Genomic DNA, 21533 nt, shown 5'->3' with positions numbered 1-21533 from the left:
CAAAATTATTTCAATTTGCATGCTATCAATTTGAAAAAAAACCCTATTATTTTACATAAAAAACATGTTGAAAAATTGTTGAACTCTTAGAATATTGAATTTTTTTTCATATTGTATCACAACCCAAATACGAATTTTGTGTAAAACAACAAAAATATCCAGAATGCCAGTAATAATTGAACTTATCGCTATATATTGTTCATGATTATGCATAGTTATAAAAGCTTGCTGACTACGATTTTGGCACATTTTCCAATGGACATCTTTTTGTTATGTGGACTGCCATTTTCCAAATTGGTTGTCCAACCAGTTAATATTTTTTAAATTTTAAGCCCTGGATTTATGTGTTCTGCCACTGGGTCGAGTCATGTAACAATATTTCCTATATGACATGTATATTTTAATGTACATGTTACTGTAACTCACTGATGATCATTCTCATTGTAGGAAATAGTCACAGAGATCCTAGGCAGTTATAACAAGAGACTGGATAAGGAACAGATGAATAATCTGTTAGCTAAGGAGTCTTCTCAAAATCCTCTGTGGTTAGCCATAGCATGTGAAGAACTGAGAGTGTATGGTGTATTCCATCGAATGAATGAAAAGATTGACAGTCTGGCTGATGGATTACTTGAGTAAGTATATAAACATTGCTGATGTTACACAGTTTTTGATTGACTTTTCAAAACAGTCAATTAGTCAATATAGAATTACATTTCCAGATCAGTAAATATTGATTTTATGGTATTCAGTTGTCTTAATAGTTTCTATTATTCGGTCTTTTGAAAATGCATGTGCGATAAACAAGTATTTACAAAATTTCTAAGAACCATGTACAGAATTTCTCAGATTGAAACATGTAAACACTTTATTTCACTCTGCATATCAGCAATCATGCCTGCAAACCATACTGTATTTCAGTGATCTTAAGCTCTTTACTGGGTATAAGCCCACCCTTTATTAGTTCCCGTCCAGACGCAGTTTGACAACAGGGACTTGGATTGACCTTTGTGCGTTCATGTGTATGTGCGTCTGGACCTGTACCTTAGACATGCTTGGACCAATCACATTTAAACTTCACACATACATCATACAATACATATATATGCACATCAATTTGTTTCACGATCTGATTCAAGATGGTCAAATGGTGGCCATTTTTGTGCTAAAAAATCAAGCATTTATGAATTGATTTTGTTCAAACTTGGTACATACATTGGACATTATTGGACCTTGATGCACATTATTTTTCACGGGTCTGATTAAAAATGGCCGACTGAAGGGCATTTTGTTTTAATAAATGTACTTCTAGTGCTATATCTCTGCCATGCTTTGACTGATTTTATTCATTATACATCATGACATAGATATATTGGTTTGACTTTCTGATTCAAAATGGACAAATGGCAACCATTTTCGTGCAAAAACATCATCAAAAATCAAGCATTTCTAGCATTCCAGAACTGGATCTTGGCGTTTGTGAATGGATTTTGTTCAAACTTGGTTCATACATTAGAGATTATGGGTTCCTGGTGCATGTCATTTTGTTTAAATGAATGTGCTTCTAGAGCCATTTCTCTGATACGCTTTGACTGATTATGTTCAAATTTTATATATTCATTTTACATCATGTTATACTGGTGGCCATTTTGTTTTAATTAATGGTGTTCCAGAGCAATAGTTTTCAATATAGATAAGTACTTGTACTATATTACTATAAACAAAACTATATAACTTAGATTTGATAACTAACAGGGACTGTGCCATGCATGGCTTATTAAATATCTAATTTACAATAACACAACTGACTTTTTAGATTTTACTAAAATACCAATACCCTCACACACAGGTGTGTTCCCAAGCTTTCTTTGTTTTACTATGTAGCTTATATCTCAAAACATGTAGATATAACTTTTCTTAATTCTGAATTTTGCTGTGTTTTCAAGTTTACTAGCTCAGGTTCTTAAACGCTTTGAAGAAGAAAATGGAGGATATTTATTGGTCGCCACATTATGCCTTTTAGAAGCATCAGCCACTGGTCTTCTTGAAACAGAGTTGTTGGATATCCTTGGGGATGAAGATAATTTAATGCCGCCTGAGCCATCAGAGGAGAAGGGTAGGTCATGCAGTCACTGGAACCTTTTGCTGGATGTGGTGATATATTTTATTATGACAGCAGCTTGTTCAGCTTGTTTGTCTGCAGTCATTGGTTAATACAAATCTGTTGAATCAAACATGTACTAATTGATGGTGTGATTAATTGTTTCTTTAGAAGAACATTAAGGTGAAAATAGCTACAAACTGGAATAAAAAAAATGTTGTGGTGTATTAAGCAGTGCTTGAAATTTATAGAGGCCATAGCGGCAATTGCCTACAATTCCCTTCAAAGCTAGATACAAGGATGTTCTCCATTGGCTACCCAACCCTAACACGTAACAGTCAGACCAATCAGAAAGCTTATTTGTTGACAGGTTGTTTCAACTTATAAATTCTGCCTTGTCCTTTAACTCAACTGCATGAATGTCTTTATTTCAGCCTTGAAATTCAGAATATCAAATTTCAAACCCTACCAATCAGCTTGACGGTTTCAGCAATGACAGATAAAATTTATGTATTAATGTTCAGATAATAAAGGTTCATATGTAATGGCACTACAATATTTTGTGCAGCATGTCATTATTTTTGCATTCATATGTTTGACATGACACTGTAAATGGCTAGTAGTGTTACATTTACTCTTTTTACAGGTGTATCTAGAGATGCTAAAGACAAGGAAGAGAAAACCTTTCCTCTTGCTCCATTCAAATGGGCAGCTGTGTATAGAGCACTGAAACCACTTCTGAGACCGTTTGGTGATAGTGGGGAGGGTCGCTTGGACTTCTATCATCGTTCTCTTAGTAAGGCAGTAAGACATATGTGAGTATTTTATTATATTAGAATGTATATCCTTATGATAATACCAGTGGAGATATCCAGTCTTTTATTGATGGAACCACATGTCTATCATTGACTTTGTATACATGTATTATGAGGTTATCGCCTGATGTCACTGCTGATTTGTGTGATGCTACTATAATCTATGAATCTAAGATTAAGAGTGGATAATATAAATGTGATATCAGGTGATAACTTTTTTTATCACATAACCATCTTTGAGCATCAACAACGCAAAAAACATTGCAAATTTTGCAGAATTTACAAATCATATGTCAACTAGGCATCTGAGCATGTCGGTGTATTTTGATAATCGGCTGAAATATTATACTTCTTAGTATTATTATTTTCAAAATAAATTTCAATTGGCAATATTAATAGTTACATGTGTTACTTGTACATCATGTACATTAATTGTTATTCTGAAATCCCTATATTGCTATCATAAAAGTGGTGCTGTTCACAATTTGCTTTTCTTCACCTAACGTTTGAAGAAGCATAAAATGTGATATTTCACGCTAAATGTTGCAACTGTGTGCACCGTAATCATATGATAAAATGCAGTATCTCTGAGCACTTATCGTACTAAAGCATTTTATTTTGTAGCATTTTATAATGCACAGTATGGCAAAAATACTATCCAATAATGCACACAACGAAAAATGAAAAATCATTTTTAGGAACTAAAAGTATGTTCTCTGTTTCAAAAAATCAGAGATGTAACATTGAGTCAACTGATTTTAATCTGTTTATAAATTAAATTTTTGATAGATCAGTGAATGTGGTGGACATTGCTGTTTTCATAATCATTCCCACCAAAAACAAACAAAGATGTAGCAGCTTGTCAATTAAGGAATAAAAATTAACCTAAAAAAAATAGTCTTATCTCTTTCTTAATTTTGTACATGTTTCTAAGTACAGCTAGCAATGTACTGAGCTGTTTTTTATGCATAATTATAATAATTTTTCATTTGTAGGTATTTTTTAAATGATGATGGTAATGAGGATGATGATGATAGTAGAGATATATCTACTTGATATATAATTTGATATATGTTTCTAAGTACAGCTAGCAATGTACTGAGCTGTTTTTTATGCATAATTATAATAATTTTTCATTTGTAGGTATTTTTTAAATGATGATGGTAATGAGGATGATGATGATAGTAGAGATATATCTACTTGATATATAATTTGATATATGTTTCTAAGTATGGCTAGCAATGTACTGAGCTGTTTTTTTATGCATAATTATAATAATTTTTCATTTGTAGGTATTTTTTTAATGATGATGGTAATGAGGATGATGATTATAGTAGAGATATATCTACTTGATATATAATTTGATATATGTTTCTAAGTATGGCTAGCAATGTACTGAGCTGTTTTTTTATGCATAATTATAATAATTTTTCATTTGTAGGTATTTTTTAAATGATGATGGTAATGAGGATGATGATGATAGTAGAGATATATCTACTTGATATATAATTTGATATATGTTTCTAAGTACGGCTAGCAATGTACTGAGCTTTTTTTTATGCATAATTATAATAATTTTTCATTTGTAGGTATTTTTTAAATGATGATGGTAATGAGGATGATGATGATAGTAGAGATATATCTACTTGATATATAATTTGATATATGTTTATAAGTACGGCTAGCAATGTACTGAGCTGTTTTTTTATGCATAATTATAATAATTTTTCATTTGTAGGTATTTTTTAAATGATGATGGTAATGAGGATGATGATGATAGTAGAGATATCTATTATTGGTGGCACAAGAAATTAGCAGAATACTTTGAGAAAGTTGACAACCTGGAAAGAAAGGTTGAGGTGGGTCACTATAACAGAACTCTATGTGTTGGCAATTTATTGATTCAATGGCATTTTTGATAACACAATTTCGCAAAAGTTGTTGTGTTTTTGGGACTTCAGATTCAGTATAGAACAGTTGTACCATTTTTGGCTTATATGGTATGCATATCATTTTGCACTTCATCTGAAAATGTAATCAGATGTATCTCTATACATGTATAAGATGAAACTTCTTCAAATGTGAATCACCAGGCTAAGAAAAAAGTGTTATCAAGGATTATATCTTAGTAAGCAAAATCATTTATCATATCAACCATGCAATCTGGATGAATATAACTGTGTACACTTGTGAAGCTTGTGAAGACCACTTTTTAAAATAATATGACCAAGGAGTGATTGCAGTTATATAATGTATAGTTTATCTTTCCCACAGGAGTACCCAGTACATCTTGTTAGAATTAAAGACAAGGTCAGGTTGCAAAGTTTTCTAACAGAATGGGCAGTCTTTGATCATCTTTATGATGAAGAGTATAGCTCCAGGCTGCTTTACTTTTGGCGAAAGGTGTGTACAACTAAATTTACAAACTTTTTCAGTCATCCTTACACAATAGTGAGCTTTCATGTTTAACTCAAAGTGCTTCACATTGCCATACTGCATCCACATCATGAAAGATGTTACATTCAGTATGTGTTAAGCTCCAAAAGATTCCAATGTCTAGGCATTTCTAAAAGGAAATTTATACCATATATGAGTACAGAAACTAAACATAGTCAAGTGATGTACAAAATGTATGCCAGTCAACTGTAGAGGGAGTCGATCATCACCTAGATAGTCAGTCTTGCAAACATGTTTTAAAGATATTCCATAACCTGTATTTAGCTACATATTCTGTTCATTCTGAGTCAACAGGGTGTTATTTTTTTCCACTTATTATATAATGGCAGAAGATGATGTTTTTGCAGATGGTCTTTGTCTCACATTATTGTCATCATTCACAAGTGACTTTCATGCTATGTATCATTATACAACATTATGCTGCAACATGTACATGTACATAAAATACAGTATGCTTCTATTTTAGTTGACATTGCTAGTGAAAAATAATTGATTGTTATTATGTTAAATTATGTTTTCCCACCATTATTTTATATATACCTGTTAATTGAAATGAAGTCAGCATTGAGGTTTATTAAATGTATCATGCTCGTAACTTATTCTCAAAATTAGTTTATGATTGTTTCTTCATTGTGAAAGTGTTGTAGAAAACAATAATAATACAACTCATTAGGCAATTTTATTTTCCCCAGTCTGGCACGGAGTGAACAAAAATTGTCATTTGGATTATTTTTGAGAGGGGGTTATGTTGTTGTAATTCATCTTTTCTAAGGTGGTCTTCAGTCCCAACCTTAACTTCCCTGATTTTACATGTTGAGGCTTCTGGGCTTATGACCGAAGAAGGTGTACTGTACTTCATCTAACTGATTACTTTGCTTTCTGTTGGATGTCATAACATAGGTTATTTAGATTTAGATTTTATCATTTTATAGGGTGGTGGTGCCAAAGTGATGGAACGATGTTACTTAGACTCCTTGGAGAACTTGAAAAACATGGTTCAGACAAGTAAAGATGATTTAGCAATAAGATATGAACAGATATCCATGATTCTGTGAGTATATTTTGTTGTACCCGGTACTAATAATTTTTAATAATTTTTATTGTTTATTTATTTGAAAAAGGTAAGATAGAAAGCTCAGTGGAAACTAGCGGAAAACCCTCAGAAAAAAGTTAAAAGTTGTATATTTACACATTTATAATTTTGTTATTATTTTGTTTCTAGAATGCAAGAAGGCCAACTTGAAAGCAGTCATGACTTATTACAGAAAGCCATGAAATTAGAAGAAGATGAGTTAGGGGGACGTCCAGAAAGATTAGTTGTTTTATATGACTTAGCAGCAAATATTTACAATGCGGTGAGTGTTTTTATAATACTACATTCACGTACACTGTTAATTTGTGATGTTCTGCAGTTGGATCTTGAAATCTTAGAAATTAGAAAGGAATGATATTAATGTACACATACCATTCAGGTTTTGGTGACTCAATAGTGTTGATTCACACTCAACATTGTTTATTCATGGATTAATGAACTTTGATCCAGTTCTAATTTTCATGTCAACTTATGTTGACATATTCACTTTTATTGTATAGAAAATTGTTCTGATTGACTATGTTAGTCGGTCTATGCTTCCAGTACTGAGACCCTGTATTGACTTCAGACAGAAGGCAATCAAGCTCAGAGGATCTTTTGAAGGAGAGAGGCACAAAGTAAGTATCTTACATCTATATACCGTATTTGCACTGTTAGAAACCCATGTATAATACTATAGAAATATAATATAAATCAAAAATCACATTTGTTATATACTGGATCATTACAAATATTAATTATTTCCATTGAAACACCTCAGCCCATGCACAACTAATATATATAATATGGTATGTAAATTGAATAACAATATAAAGGGAGTTATTGTTTTTATCTGTTGAAAATCCAGATTAAAAATCAGCCTAAATTTAAAAAATGAAATCAGTTTTACATGAATACATTGCGTAATTTTGTTCAAGAGATAGACTTGTGTCAACTAAAAAATAATATACATGTGTGTGTCCTGTTGTTACTTTCAGTTCAAAAGAGCGTATTCCATGACAAAATTAGCCTTCAATATCAAAACTTGGTACATGATAGGTGGAGACTCCAACTTTTCAGCAACAGAGGCAATGGAGGAAGGATTTCGAAATGTCAGAGAAGCAAAAGAAATATTTCTCGAGGTACATGTACATTTCAATGTGTTATGTTTGGATTAAGGCTTCTATGTCTAATTCACTTGCGGTCATTGGTGGTGTTACTGTTCCTCTCAGCTCTGATTTGTTTAGCCCCTGTCAAGCACAACCTGAAACAGGGACTAGTGGAATGAGCATGGGTGAATTGATTTCAAACTTTGTATCAACTTCACAAATGGTTATTTTCTGTGGCACTTTTTTGGGGGTTTCGATTAAATTTTCTATATTTTCATAATGGTGATCACATACTTTGTTGAACAGCTTTTCACTGGCAAAGCAATGGCAGATTCCAATCAAATTGTGTGAACCTCACATGATGAGCTTGGGCTCATGTGACTTCATTCACAGTTATACCACTAAATGGATATCAACAACATTGTTTTATTTCTAAATAATATCATATACAACCACTTTGGATTGAAACTTCTAAACATATATGGTTTGTTACCACAGACAGATCACATTACAGTCGTGGTTGGAAATTCATGTTGTACATCAAGTTGTTAATTAAATTATATATAATATTTGTGTAAACAACACAATGGGTCACCAGATGTTCGTTGATACCATTGACATGTATGTGTTACTTGTGATAATACTACTTATCTTCACACCTCTGAATACTATGAGCAAGTTTCCCCAGTATCTCGCTGCAATTAGCTTGCCAGGCATCCAATTCAGTGTTACAGAAGTGCAACGGCAAGAAACTGGGAATGAATGAATTAATGTTTGAGGTCCACTCTTCATTTATATCTAAAGTATTCTACTAATCAAGCACTAAATAATGACAATGTGTTTTGTTGTTGACAGCTTGGGGAAGATGGTTACAGGGCTGAATGTCTGATGAATGAAGGCTTACTAGTTGGTGAACATGATCAACATGCAGCATTAAAGGTAAATCAGCTGCTAAACACTGAGAATATAAATCCCCATACTCAATGTACTTGTATACCAAACTCTATGAATAACTATGAATAAAGTGCAAGACAATATAGTCTAGTGTTGTAATTCTTGTAGCAGCGCGGGCATGATGACTTTAGGCTTAAAAATATATATATTTTTAGTCAATTTGTTTTCCAAAATCGAATTTAATTTTATTTATTTATTTATTTTTAATATAATTTAAAATTTTGATAGAAATTGCAGTTAATTGTAATTTTTTTTTGAATTTCCTGAAATTCTGACAAAATACTGATAAAAAGTGTTGCATACATGCATATTTGTAACTGACACACGCAACCAGACCATACCAGAAACATCACTATTTTTTCTTGGACTTAATGTACATTGCACTGTAAACGCTACACTGATGTTCAAAATTACTTATTGTTTATATATGATTATTATTACTTAGTTTATCTGTCTGAGTTAATACTGTCCAATATCAGTCATTGTGGATTTCACAATGAGGATTCTGTATATTCCAAATTTGCATACAAGTATAACCTGTTGTCATTACAAGGAAACACTTTCGCACAGGGTAGTGGGACTGTCGCATGGTTTTAGGGGTGATCTCATATTCAAACATGCGGGTCAAACCTACGAAAACCCTAACCGCCCTAAACCGCCCGAACAAAACCCAGTTTTGCAGTTTGGAAGTTTAAACAATAGACAGTGTGGTTCAGGACGACCGCACGAATTTGCATAAAAACTGCGGTTCGAACCGATCTCATTTGCACCTCATTCAAGCTGTTGTTTATTTTTAGGATTGACAGAGTTTACATTGCTTTTTGAAGACTAGATAGTTGTTTCTAAAATGTGTCGATTTATTGGTGTACAGTAGTCATTTTACCGTGTGCCTTGCCTAAAAAAAACACTCTTTTATATATCGGTGAACAGCGTGCTGAATAAATTGTTTTGTTTTGATAAACTGTTATGCTCGAGTCGCAAATTGAGCAGAGGACGTGAATCAGACTTTTCATTGGGCTGGACAATTGATGTGTGTCTCTGACAGCTAAGTATCAAAAGACGAACATTTGTTGATGCAAAGTTGCACTTGAGACTTACACTACTGTGTTCAAGCCTTTACTACTGTTGCGCGTTCAATTTTCTAACAGTTCTTTCAGGAGTGCGGCATCGCAAAATCCAGAAAAACAAATGCAGCGTACACCATGAAAATTTATTTCGATTTGCTGCACATCGGTTATTTGCAGTTTTTCTTATTCAATTTCCAGTGACACGAAGTATCAAAACAGAAAATTAAATTAAATGGACTCGCACTGATTATTTACGGCTATTCATCTGCAGACGAGACTGCTTATAAAAAACGAACCCTGACCTCTGAAAATACCTTATGCATAGAGTGCCTTGTACCAAAAGACCGTCGCCCAAGGCGACACAGTGCACGTTGCGATATAGCAATCGATGCATGCTGGGTGACAAGGGGAAATTCCGATTGAGGTGACCAAGATGGCTGCGTTGAGTGCATGATTTTTTGCGGTGTTTAAAACAACACCTCGCTGCCTACTTTGCCCACAGTCCCTCAAGGCACTGTGCTTTGATGCATTTTCTAAAATAATCGTTTATTTTTAATTAACCGGGGGGTTCGAAATGTGTGCATTTTGTCACAGAAAAGTAAGATATCGGCAGCGGTAAATACCTGTAATTTCCCCGCAATGCCGTCAGCTGACAATGTTGCGGTGGTCGTAGCGCCGGAGTCGTAGCATTAGCCCCTACTTTAGTTTTGACACAGTGATAGAGGGACTGTGGTTTTCAGATGCCTTCGTAGAAAACAATGTTGCCATTACCGATTTAATACTTTCATCATATTTTGATAACTCGCAGTCTCACAGACTTTACAAACTTAACCAAAAAATGTGCTCTATGAATTTATGAACTGACATGGACACAAAACTGACCGTACTTGTTGCGGACAAAATGTACCAGTTCGCTCCGTGGATAAACATATTTTACTGACTATGCCAAATATATATATATAACGTAAGTAATTTATCCTAAGAAGCTGCTCATTAAAATTCTAGTGCATTTTTTCCCTGTTCTGTTTCAAACATTAATTTACCATATATATCACAATAGAGAGGGTTTATGGTATCACTTGATTCACATTTAATGACTAAATATAACAAACCATCATGTCTGTAATTAATTACAGATAAATTGAATAACAACAAAAATTGTATTGACTTGTATCAAAATGTAAGTTGTAGGAAACTGATTATTATTACCAATCACAGAAATAAATGAATATAATTTTCATCACACTTATAAATGACATGATGTAAATAGATTTGTGAAACAAATGCAAGTTTGTTTTTATTAGCATTTACATGTACAAGACTTGCAAAGAAAAAAAATCGCTGCTGTAATTCTTAAAACTTCAAAATATAACACTCAGTATGAACATGGAGCTCCATAGTATACATCTTATTTTTTTTCCTACTGAAACTAGGCTGAAACAGTATTGTAAGAAAAACCTAGGTTTCCCTAGGTCTGTCTTCTTTGTTCTCTGTTGTTTGTTTTCAGTGGGGGCGTTAATGGGCAGTTAATCCAGAGGTTAGGTTCAAATCTACTACTAATTTGCATATTGTAGGTCTAGTAGGTCTGAACAGGGCAGGCTGGGTTTACCCAGGTTAACCCAGGTTTGACCCAGGTGTTTGAATATGAGATCACCCCTTACAGAATGCTCCTGGCTCAAATTTTTCCTCTGTTAATTGACTTTAAAAAAATCTTCAATGAACTTCTACTACCGGTAATAATAATTTGCTGTATATAATATTATGCTGTATTACATATTATATTATAGCATGGATGTACATCCATGATTATAGTAAAACCCAGTATAATTGTATATTTTTAGCTTCGCTGTCATCAAAGATAACAGGCAGAGGTGATTGTCTAGCGACCTGCATCAACTTTTTTTTTTACAAACAACTTCTTAACTGTTAACTCCATTGCTTTCATACTTGTATATGTCCGTACCTATGGTGGATGTCTATTATATTTGAAAAATATTTTGAATTCTCTAATTTTAAAAATTTTTTTTGTTTGAAAACTCTAATTCGCTTTGATACTTTGGTATATGTGTCTCATAGGTGGATCACTATTAGACTTGACAATATCTTCAATTCTGTAATTTCAGCAAATCATTTTTTGCAATTTTAAGGCTTTGACTTCTTCATAAAAAACCTCTACTTCGATTGCTTTTATATTTAATATATATGTAATTTGACCTCTAATAGATTTTAATATTTTGTGAGGATATCTTGATTTCTTAAATTTTAGCAATCATTTTTGATCTTGTAATACCTACACCTGTAGTTTGTTGTGTTTTTCAGCTGTATCAAGAAGCTGAAGAACTTTGTTTACAAGTGTATGGTGAGAATAGTGTATTGTCTGGGCGCTTATTAATGAATACTGGTATATTGGTAGAAGAGATGGGAGACTATGAAGGTGCTTATGATTACTTCAGAAGGGCATTCAAGAACAAAATTGAGGTACAGTATATAATATCAATCACATTAAATGTTACCATTATTGTTTTACTTAGGTGCTCCTTTAGCTGAATATTGTACGAACTATTTTATATTATTATTGCATTTCAGTGGAATTTTGTTTCGAGCATTATCACTATGGTATCAGTGATAAGTCATTATTTCTCATCACCACTACCTGCACTATCCATCTATTCAACTTTATACTTGCCATGTTTTCCACTTTCCTGCCTTTCAAATATCATATTCAATTTGGTTTCTCTATGATACTCAGAATTATTGTAAGCGCAAATAAGATTCTTTTGCAAAAACATCTCTTGCACACTTCTTAGTATTCTTGCTTTTTTCTTTTTGAGTGTTTCTTTTTATTGTTTATCCCCATCCAGGTATATGGCCGGGATCACCCACAGACCAGAAAAGCAATCAGATTACTTGAAGAACCAACTTACAAACGTATTGCTCAACACAGAGGAGAACATCCCATTGAGTATTAAATGTGTGTTCTCATTGTGGTTTTTCCATCAGGTGTATGGAAGAGATCATCCACAGACAAAGAGAGCTATCAGATTGATGGAGGAAACCACATATAAAAACATTGCAGCACAGAGAGGAGAAAACCCTCTGGAAGACTTCTAGTTGTTAACATCATATTTAGTTGAATTATATCATAACCTGACGTATGAGTGAATCACAAAGTACTTCTGTCAATTCTGTGACGTTATCCAGATCTCACACATGTAATTTATTTACATATTCATTGATTGGTAACTTGACTAGCTAAGAGATTACATGGTTTGACTGTATTTATTGTAATTGATGTAACCAATACAGGGTAAGGTGTTATATTCATTTGTGCAATTGTGGTTGTATCTAATTACAGTAAAACTTTGTCATTACTAAAACAAAAACTGACCTAAACTACTTTCAGTACCATCTGTAGTCTATATTCACCTACTAAATTGAACTCATTTTTCAGGTCAGACACATTTATAAAAAACATAGTTTTTCTTTTTTTATCATGTTTTTTTTTATATTGAACATCATTATTTACATTTTGTGTTGTTTTATACACGTATGCTGTAGTTTTGTATTGCTTTAGATAATGCAGATTTTACAGTTTATTATTGAAAATTTTCTTTTTTTCTTGTGGAAAATTTCATTATTTCAATCAAATATCTTCACAAATAATTTCATGACATCTTCTATACTGATTTTGTTACACACTTTCGAAGTTAACTTCTGATAAGTGTTTTCTGATAAGTGGTATAACAAATCCATAAAATGGACTGAAAAGCTGAAACCTGCAGTAAACCCTGTCCATAGACCAGCATATTCAGATGAAAATAATATGCTACTTACTTTACTACAAACATCCTTTTTAAATTACAATTTACCAAATAATTACAACTGTTTCTAGCCAATATTGTATAAAAAAGGTCTTTGTTTTCATCAATGTAATGGAAAAATAGAAATTCATATGGAAAATATTGTATACCAGTGAATTTATATTCATGGCCAATTTCATGCATGCCCTTAACTCTGTGCCTTTTTAGTTGTTATATATCATATGCTCCTCTGTAACTAATAAGTTCTTTCAAGTTCTCCAAACCTGTCTCCGATTATTCATGATAAACAGTTCCAGGATATCTCGATGCCTCCACCTAGCAGTATATTTACATTTTATTTTTTTTCTAAGATGAAATTTTATATTATGTATTTACTAATTACCACATGTTTGATTTCATAGAATGTTTATTATTATCCATATTTTGACTGCTTATTTACTAATATTACTAGTAATACAGTGTTTCTGTGTCAATATGTCGAATGTGTATGTAGTTATGCCTACAGCATAGTTCATTTCTCACTTTAATCACAGTAATATCATCAGAGAATGGAATTTACATAGTGAAGTCATACCAGTTTTGAATGTTGACCATTGGATAAACTCAATGGGTTAACCATCTGGCCCTCAGGTGCTTATAAAATCGGTCACCTGGGGTCCTCGAATTCAAATTTTATCTGTCTAGTAAACTGTCATAAAAAATTAGGGCTGTCCAAAAAAAGTTGAAAAGATTACCTTTTAAGCTCAACCGTAGTTTAGCAGAACTATACCGATAATGCTTTGATCGGCGTCTGAATAGATGGATGTGAGGGACTTCTAAAAAACTGCTAATCCGTGTAGATAGGTGTAGATAATTTTTTTTATGATAAGTCAATGCGTCAAAACTTATGCAAATTAGCTACCAAAACTATAAAAATGTTTAAATGACTTCTTCTATGACACTACTTAGTCATCTTCGCCAGCCAATGACCATTTATTCGGCCAAAACCTCAACATTAACACTTGGAAGATTTCAAGATTTACTGCGTGTCGCACGCTCTCAAATGATTATAAGATTCACTTTGGATCATTTGCATCACCCAATCGGAACTCACGAAAGAAACTACACATTTCTTGGTAAAATTAAAATGGCGGAATCAAATAAAAATGTTGCTAGCTTTTTCTCTGAACAAGTGCCACTTACAATCAATGTTCCTCATTAGCATATTTATCCCCACAAAAACATGGTGAGAAAAACGTGCCAAGTGAATGCAGAATAGACGAGTTGTTTAAATTTACCATCATAAAGTATCTCACAAAGTTATTAAATATCAGTTCAAAATGTAGAATATGGGCGTTCAAAAAATTTAAATCGACATCACAAATAAAAATCTGTTAAAAATTCGACAATTATGAATCATGCATTATGTCACCTAAACTAAACAATGGTTCTATAATTTTGAAACTTAGTCTGCAAACTTGTCTCGCACCCCTGGGTGTCTTCAGCAAAATTACCATGACTGGGCGATTCTGTAGCATTATTCATGATATGTAGTGGCATTGTATGACCCAAGAATTGATCACTTTCTGAAAGAGAAATAGGCGTGCGCTTGCGCAAAAGATTCTACGCGACAGGACACGCATACGTAGAACAGATTGAACCAAAAGCTGCCTTACTTATTGGCCCTTACAATTAATTCTACTAATTAGTATATTTATCACCGCAAAAACGTGATGACAACTATAGAGGGCGCGGAAGAACAGATCAGTTGTGGTAATTTCGAGTCAATGCGAGAGGTTCTACAAACTCGTTCTAAAGGAATTATCGTATAAAACAATAAAATTGCCACGACTGGGCCAGTCTAAGGACTCTAGCGAGCGTGCAGATAACGCTTACTTGAGAAGAAATACCGGGTTCGTACCCGATAAGGAATACACACATCATTACACTTATTCCAGCTTTATTCATCCAAACCACCAGCTGAGGTCACGCCTCGGTTGCTTCTTCTTTTACAAAATCTTACAAATTAAAATCTAAGGCGTGGCGAAGTAAACATGCGATCAGCCAATCGCTGCAGCCGTTGGCACGATCACGTGATTACCAGAAATGTGTCTCTTGGTTAAAGCATTGCGAAATTGCCACTACTGAATACAATTAGTAAACAATCTATTTATAATTCCTGTAATATATGTTTATAATGTCTACTTAAATTTAAACGATACTGCATCGTCGCGTGAACCAAATGTACGAACATGATATTGTTATGCCAACAGTACGCACACAGAGTGCAAAATCCACCAAGGTCTCCACGCAGAGTTGTAGTTCAAATTGCGTGCCACTTGCGCATGTTCGTAGGTACCATCCAATCAGTGGTCACATTAATATACACGTGTCTGTTAATGAGGTCACTTGCTGCAGCATAGATAACATCCAATCAGTGCCTTCACCAATGTATATACGTGTATCAATCAGGTTGCGATAGGTTCAGCAATGAATGCGATATATGTTTTGTACATATTCTGCTCACCTAGGGATTCCTGGTTTCAAGGTATAGTTTTGATTAATACAATGACTCACCATTCCAGAATATAGTTCCTCAAGACTACATGGCTTACAAGACTAAAATCTATGTTGGGTATAACATACCTCTTGACAAATAGCATATCCATAATTTATTTGAACCTTTCAATAATTGTGGTGGATTTGGTGATATATTGTTCTTACTATTACGTCACTGCATATGTAGGTAGTCTATTTTATATTTGAAAATATTTCGAAAAAACACAGTAAACAAGAGCATTGCAATAGTGAATCACACCCGCTTGTCTGAATCTAAATTGATAAATATTTATGAAAATGTACATTGAACCACATTGACATTCTGTAAAATTTGGAAAAGAAAAAATATACAATGCGATTAAATATATGTTCAATGAATTTCAAATGTAAAAAACACTTCATTATTTACAACGCCTTAGCTGTTGATCATTAAAATTATCTACTACCTACAATTTAACCATGTTGTACTATATTAATGATTTTCCGGGAATAGATATATGAAAGAATTACAGCCAAAATGCATAAAAGTGTAACACGTTTTAAAATTGCTAAAAATGTTAACACTTACTTAGGCTATAGTTCCTTTTTGACATAAATGATGAATTACTTATATTGTCTGTCATAATTAACGATTTGTATGGCTTGAGTAAAGCTATTGAGCGATATTTAAGTTTCATATTTATAATTCCAGTGATAAAAGCTGAAATTGTAGATCTCTTTCTAGAACCAATAGCCAATGAAACCCAGTAGGAAAATAAATTTACTCATTTATACATTCAACACAAGCACAGCACACATCGTTAACATGTTCCAAATTAGTAGGTAAATTAACACATTATTAAGCTTAAAAATCAACAAAAAAGAATCAATGTCATGAACTACCATGTAGTTGCACCTTTCAGATTATTCTTAATTTATGTTTCGAATTTTAGACAGCCAGTTGACACAGTTGATGTCCACCCCGGTATTTGTTGTTTGATATTGAAAAATCCAATTACTTTTCATTCAACATCTCTTTCACCGACTCGGCCTGAAGTGTGAGTCCCTGTTTTGCGAGCACGTCTAACAATCTGTCAATCGGAGCGTCACGTCCTTGACGAGTGTGCCACTTGACCAGCATATCATATTTTTTTGACCACGCATCGTTTTTAGGGTTGGAGTCAATGTGATCAATATCAGAATGTGGCAACCCAAGCATCACCGCACATGGTTTCCATTTTGCAACTGGGATCTCTTCAGCAAGTGTAACATAGATATCTTTTCTAGCTGTAAGAAATAAACATTTAGCTTACTCGTACAGGCAATGATCATCGTTGAATGATAATAATATAAATTTGTTTTAACCATTAATGGCATAAAACTATTTTTCAGGTTAGCGAAAGCTCACAATGTAAAGAGTAAAAATAAAAAGGCGGTCACCACGCAATCAAATCAGAAACAAAATCTTGCAAATTCAACTAATTAATATTCACAGACAACTAATCAAAACCTGAACAAGATAATTCTTTGATGGAATTAGATAGTTATCAAGAAAAAAAGAACTAAAGTTATGTCCTTGCATTTTTTTGTTTACTTGCCTTGGTTTATAGTATCTTCGAAACGAGGTATAGCAATCGGTCTCGTCACTGGTCCTTGTGCCTGTGGACGTGGACGTGTACGTGTCGGGCCCTTCATTAAAATTGAATTGAAAAATCACTCAAATAAATGGCACAGGTTTATTGTTCTGTATCGTTCGAAAAATGTCACTTGCGATCATGAGAAAAATGTTTTTTTTTTTTGGGGGGGGGGTTGGAGTATTGTTCATTGTGCCATATCCGTTGGTGTAATGTCATATATAAGTAAGTTTTTGTAAATAATATGCATTTCGATTTTGCGCATTGTTAACTTTGTTGAATGTTGTCTTTCAAAATTAACAGTTATAACAGGAAAGAATGGTTAAATCCAATTGGTTTCATCAATACTCGTATTTATTAGACACAATAAAAGAATGCACAAAACGCAAAATAGATGCACAAGTGTTGTGCATGTTAATTGACGGGCACAAAGAGTGTGCACCTCAAAACTTGTATTTAAATTGTTTGAAAAACAATATTTTGAATATTTATAAATTTATATATTTAGTAAACGCTATCTTATAATCTTTCGTGACATTGGGCGTTTCAGCTTGTAAAAGGCAGTTTTAAAGTAATTTTAGAACGCCAGAGTCATAATGTGGATGTTCCATGTGATCATATTATTACGAAGTGACGACGCATTAGTACATACATGATAGACACCCCTACCCCCACATATATATACGCACACCACAACCACCATCTGCGCAATATGTTAATTTTGATTGGTGTCAACAGCAACATACCTTTCGTATGACAAACATTAGTTCACGTAGTAGCCGTCCTGGGATTTTCTCAACTGAATTGTATTTTTTCATGCAAACGCAACTATGGAACTTTATTACACCAATTGCTTCCGCATTTTTATAGGCTTTTGAATTCACGTCCAAGCGTATTTCTTTGTGATTCCTTCCTTCATTTCGGAACAGCATCAGACCACGTTTCGTGTCACCGGGAACAATATTCATGTGTTTGCTATCTAGAGTGTAGAATATCTCTTCGCCATTTTTAATTTCTACATCATTACTGTATCCAATATGTCCCCAAGGTGGTATGAACTGACCCTGTTGGCAGAAAAAGTCATTGATCTTCATGTTTGCATTGTGCAATCTCAAATCGCCAAAAGCTAGCTGCTCGATTGCAATCAATTTGGGCAGCTAAGTTCACACCAAAGGATACAAGTGTCGCGAATGTGTCCACAAGCAGTGAATTTCAACTTGAAATAAATGAATTTCAACTTGAAATAAATAAATGAAACCGGAATACTTATCTTCAGATTGAAATAGTTGCAATTGTATGTTCCATGTATAATAGTATTTAATGTCTGTATTTTGCGCAGTAATAGAAATGTAATTGCATATACAGTTACCCATCCTCTGTGCTCTTGTATTCGTCTTTTAAGACCATTTGACTCCACACAATCAATACATACATTACGTTGTTCTTTTGCATGTTGCAAGACAACAAAATTTACCATCATCAGCCTATCCCTTGATTTCATGCTGAGGGAGGCCATTGCTGACTGTGCATCTTGAGATCCAGATGTACAAATGACATTGGTGTAGCTACTACAGAAGAAAAATACGTGGCAAGTTAAATATGACTTTATTGCTCCCACAGTAAAGATCAATATATAATATGTACAAAACAAATTTAATATTCGAACTACTTTGATTATAATTAATTATAAGTTTGAAATTAACATAAAAGCTCAAACATCCTACCCTTTAAATCCATTTATTGGAAATATAATATTTCCACCATTGTACTTTGGAGTGGTCGAAGTAGTGATGTCTTCCCATATGTCATCTTTTCTGCTAGTCAAAATCATTGGTTTGTTTTTCCGTGCGTCACTCACATTTCCTGCCAAGGGCATTTCTAGAAAAATAGGCCCGTTTAAAGGTTCATCACTTTCATCACGAAGACTTACAATTCCTGCAACTGCTATATTTACATTGTCCTCACTTTGCACTCTCTGAAGCAAACTGTTATCGATGGGCACTACCTGTATCGAAAGATTTGGAGGTTTAGTCAATATATTACGTTGGAATTAAATGTACTTCCTTTCATTCATTTAACCACAAAGGTTACACTTGGAATGACACACCTGTAAAGAAGTTACATATTTTGTACATCCTTCGGGTACATGGACACACACATTAGCATCTGCAGAAGACTTGCAGACAGTTTCAGATCCAGTTAGATTGTAATAATCAATAGTATGTCTTGATACAGCAGCGAAATATTGAAGGCTTTTTATTTCTGCTTTATATTTCTCACCAATCTGAATGAAGAAAAGGATAAGAAACACAAACAAAAACATACAGTGAAGAAATGGAAACTATTATGATGTGACAAATTATGTATTTTTAAATTCATATTTTCCTACTGTCATGTGTGTTTCCCTTTCAGACAGTGCAACCTACTCAACAGCCGATCTAGTGTATCACGTTCATTATTCTAAGTAGAAAAAACGTAATTATAGCACAAAAAATTATTTGTAATTTTACAAAAATAATTAACAAGATGATGAACATTATTGACTACAGAGACACTGTAGACTAATTATGTCATTCAAAATATAGATATTCTCAAACGACAATTTTGGGGACACTTTATGAGTGTGCATCTCCTTTTAACAGGTATGTAGTGTACTCGGCTCAATTTTACCTTGTTTGTCCTGAGTGACTGTCAGTCACTAATCCCATTCAGACTACATTTCAGGATTGCTTTTGTTTTATTCAATGGGTCATGGTATTCGTATGACAAAAGAAGAGACATTTTAGGTTGATATCCTTCTGGCACTACTTGTATAACGTCACTAATTAACAACTCACTGGAATCAAATTTCACTGCATAGCCCTTTATATCAACTATACGCCCTGTTATTGTGACGTCATCAGAATACCCGTCCGGTGGTTCTAGTGAAAAGGCTGATGGCAAAGGAATAATTCTAGAGGACTGAACAAAATATAACAGTTATGATGCATACAAAGATGATTGTTGTTGCATTCATGTTGGTGTTGATTACCACTTTCTGAATATAGTTTCACAGTAGCAAAGTCCGATTTACCAGGGTTATTGCCTACGCCATTTTTGAAATGTCAAACTTTTTTGACATGATCATTCCCTTATTGTTCAATATTTTCTCGATGTGTGAATTATTAGGCCTGTTTTAAGTTTTAATAGGGAGCTTTCAAGATCCAAATATTCATCAGCTTTTAAAGCAAACTAAAAACTTCCTGCTTTTGCAATCATATTATAGCATTGTAGTTTGTATATCGCTATATGACTATAATATTTCTATATTTATAAGATTTATGAAACTTGTTGACAAGTATATCCACGAAAAAGAATTATCATTATGTTTTGTACGTAAACTAAAATGGTTTTAATTTTTTAATAATCCTGACATCCAGACAAACAGAATGGTAAACAGCAACATTTACTATAATTTACTTTCTAAAGCACTTAAAAATTATGTATATTGATGCATGTTATAGACTACTGTTGGTGAATATTACACAACTCTTTCAACTACAAAACTAACTCCTTTTGGATCCAATTTAAGTTTATGTCATATATTATTGCTCGCGGAAGGACAGAGTCAGTAGAACATATATCATTATAGTAATATAACTAAGCTAAACTAAGTCAGGGATTTGGATAATTTAAGTTGGTCTTGTAAAGTTGCTTATCCCTTATCACAAATGACGATACCGTAAGCCTCCTGACATTGGCATTGTATAATGGGGTTTTACTCAAATTTATCTAAAATGCATGTTTCGAGAGATCCCGTATTTGAATACATTTTTAATTTTGTCTTTGGCGTGTTTACTAAAATGAAAGGTAAACGGGTAATTGTATACAAAATAGTGCAATAGTTCTGGTGCAACGGGAAAGGGAGATATCATAAGCGATTACTTAAAGTTGAGTCAACGAACAACGAGTCAGTCATATGGGCACTTATTGAATCTACATACTCA

The 21533-nt window shown here is 33.4% G+C and overlaps 1 protein-coding gene and 1 long non-coding RNA gene across 4 annotated transcripts in view; one reads left to right on the top strand and one right to left on the bottom strand.

Moving 5' to 3' along the window:
- LOC100373660 (telomerase protein component 1-like) overlaps positions 1 to 13871 on the top strand; it is a 33745-nt gene extending 19874 nt beyond the window's left edge. For 2 of the 3 annotated variants that reach the window (XM_085503222.1, XM_085503220.1), the window contains 12 exons: positions 448 to 635; positions 1947 to 2116; positions 2748 to 2916; positions 4655 to 4775; positions 5191 to 5319; positions 6306 to 6424; positions 6596 to 6728; positions 6967 to 7083; positions 7444 to 7587; positions 8410 to 8493; positions 11895 to 12053; positions 12576 to 13871. In XM_085503222.1, coding sequence (XP_085359348.1) covers positions 448 to 635; positions 1947 to 2116; positions 2748 to 2916; positions 4655 to 4775; positions 5191 to 5319; positions 6306 to 6424; positions 6596 to 6728; positions 6967 to 7083; positions 7444 to 7587; positions 8410 to 8493; positions 11895 to 12053; positions 12576 to 12686 — 1644 coding nt within the window. In that variant the 3' untranslated portion in view covers positions 12687 to 13871. Of the gene's footprint in view, positions 1 to 447; positions 636 to 1946; positions 2117 to 2747; positions 2917 to 4654; positions 4776 to 5190; positions 5320 to 6305; positions 6425 to 6595; positions 6729 to 6966; positions 7084 to 7443; positions 7588 to 8409; positions 8494 to 11894; positions 12054 to 12436 lie in introns of all 3 variants that reach the window. The other variant, XM_085503221.1, reaches the window with a different exon arrangement.
- Positions 13872 to 18570: 4699 nt separating this feature from the next.
- Positions 18571 to 19045, bottom strand: LOC144349941 (uncharacterized). Its single transcript, XR_013420095.2, has 2 exons — positions 18917 to 19045; positions 18571 to 18611 (listed from the first exon to the last, which is right to left on the bottom strand). It is a non-coding gene; the product is annotated as an uncharacterized LOC144349941 (long non-coding RNA).
- Between the last annotated feature and the right edge of the window lie 2488 nt (positions 19046 to 21533).

The sequence above is a fragment of the Saccoglossus kowalevskii genome, chromosome 9, assembly GCF_978046115.1.
Source record: "Saccoglossus kowalevskii chromosome 9, keSacKowa6.1, whole genome shotgun sequence".
NCBI lineage: Eukaryota > Metazoa > Hemichordata > Enteropneusta > Harrimaniidae > Saccoglossus > Saccoglossus kowalevskii.
Note: the sequence above shows the minus strand (reverse complement) of the source record. Positions and strands in the feature narration are given on the sequence as shown.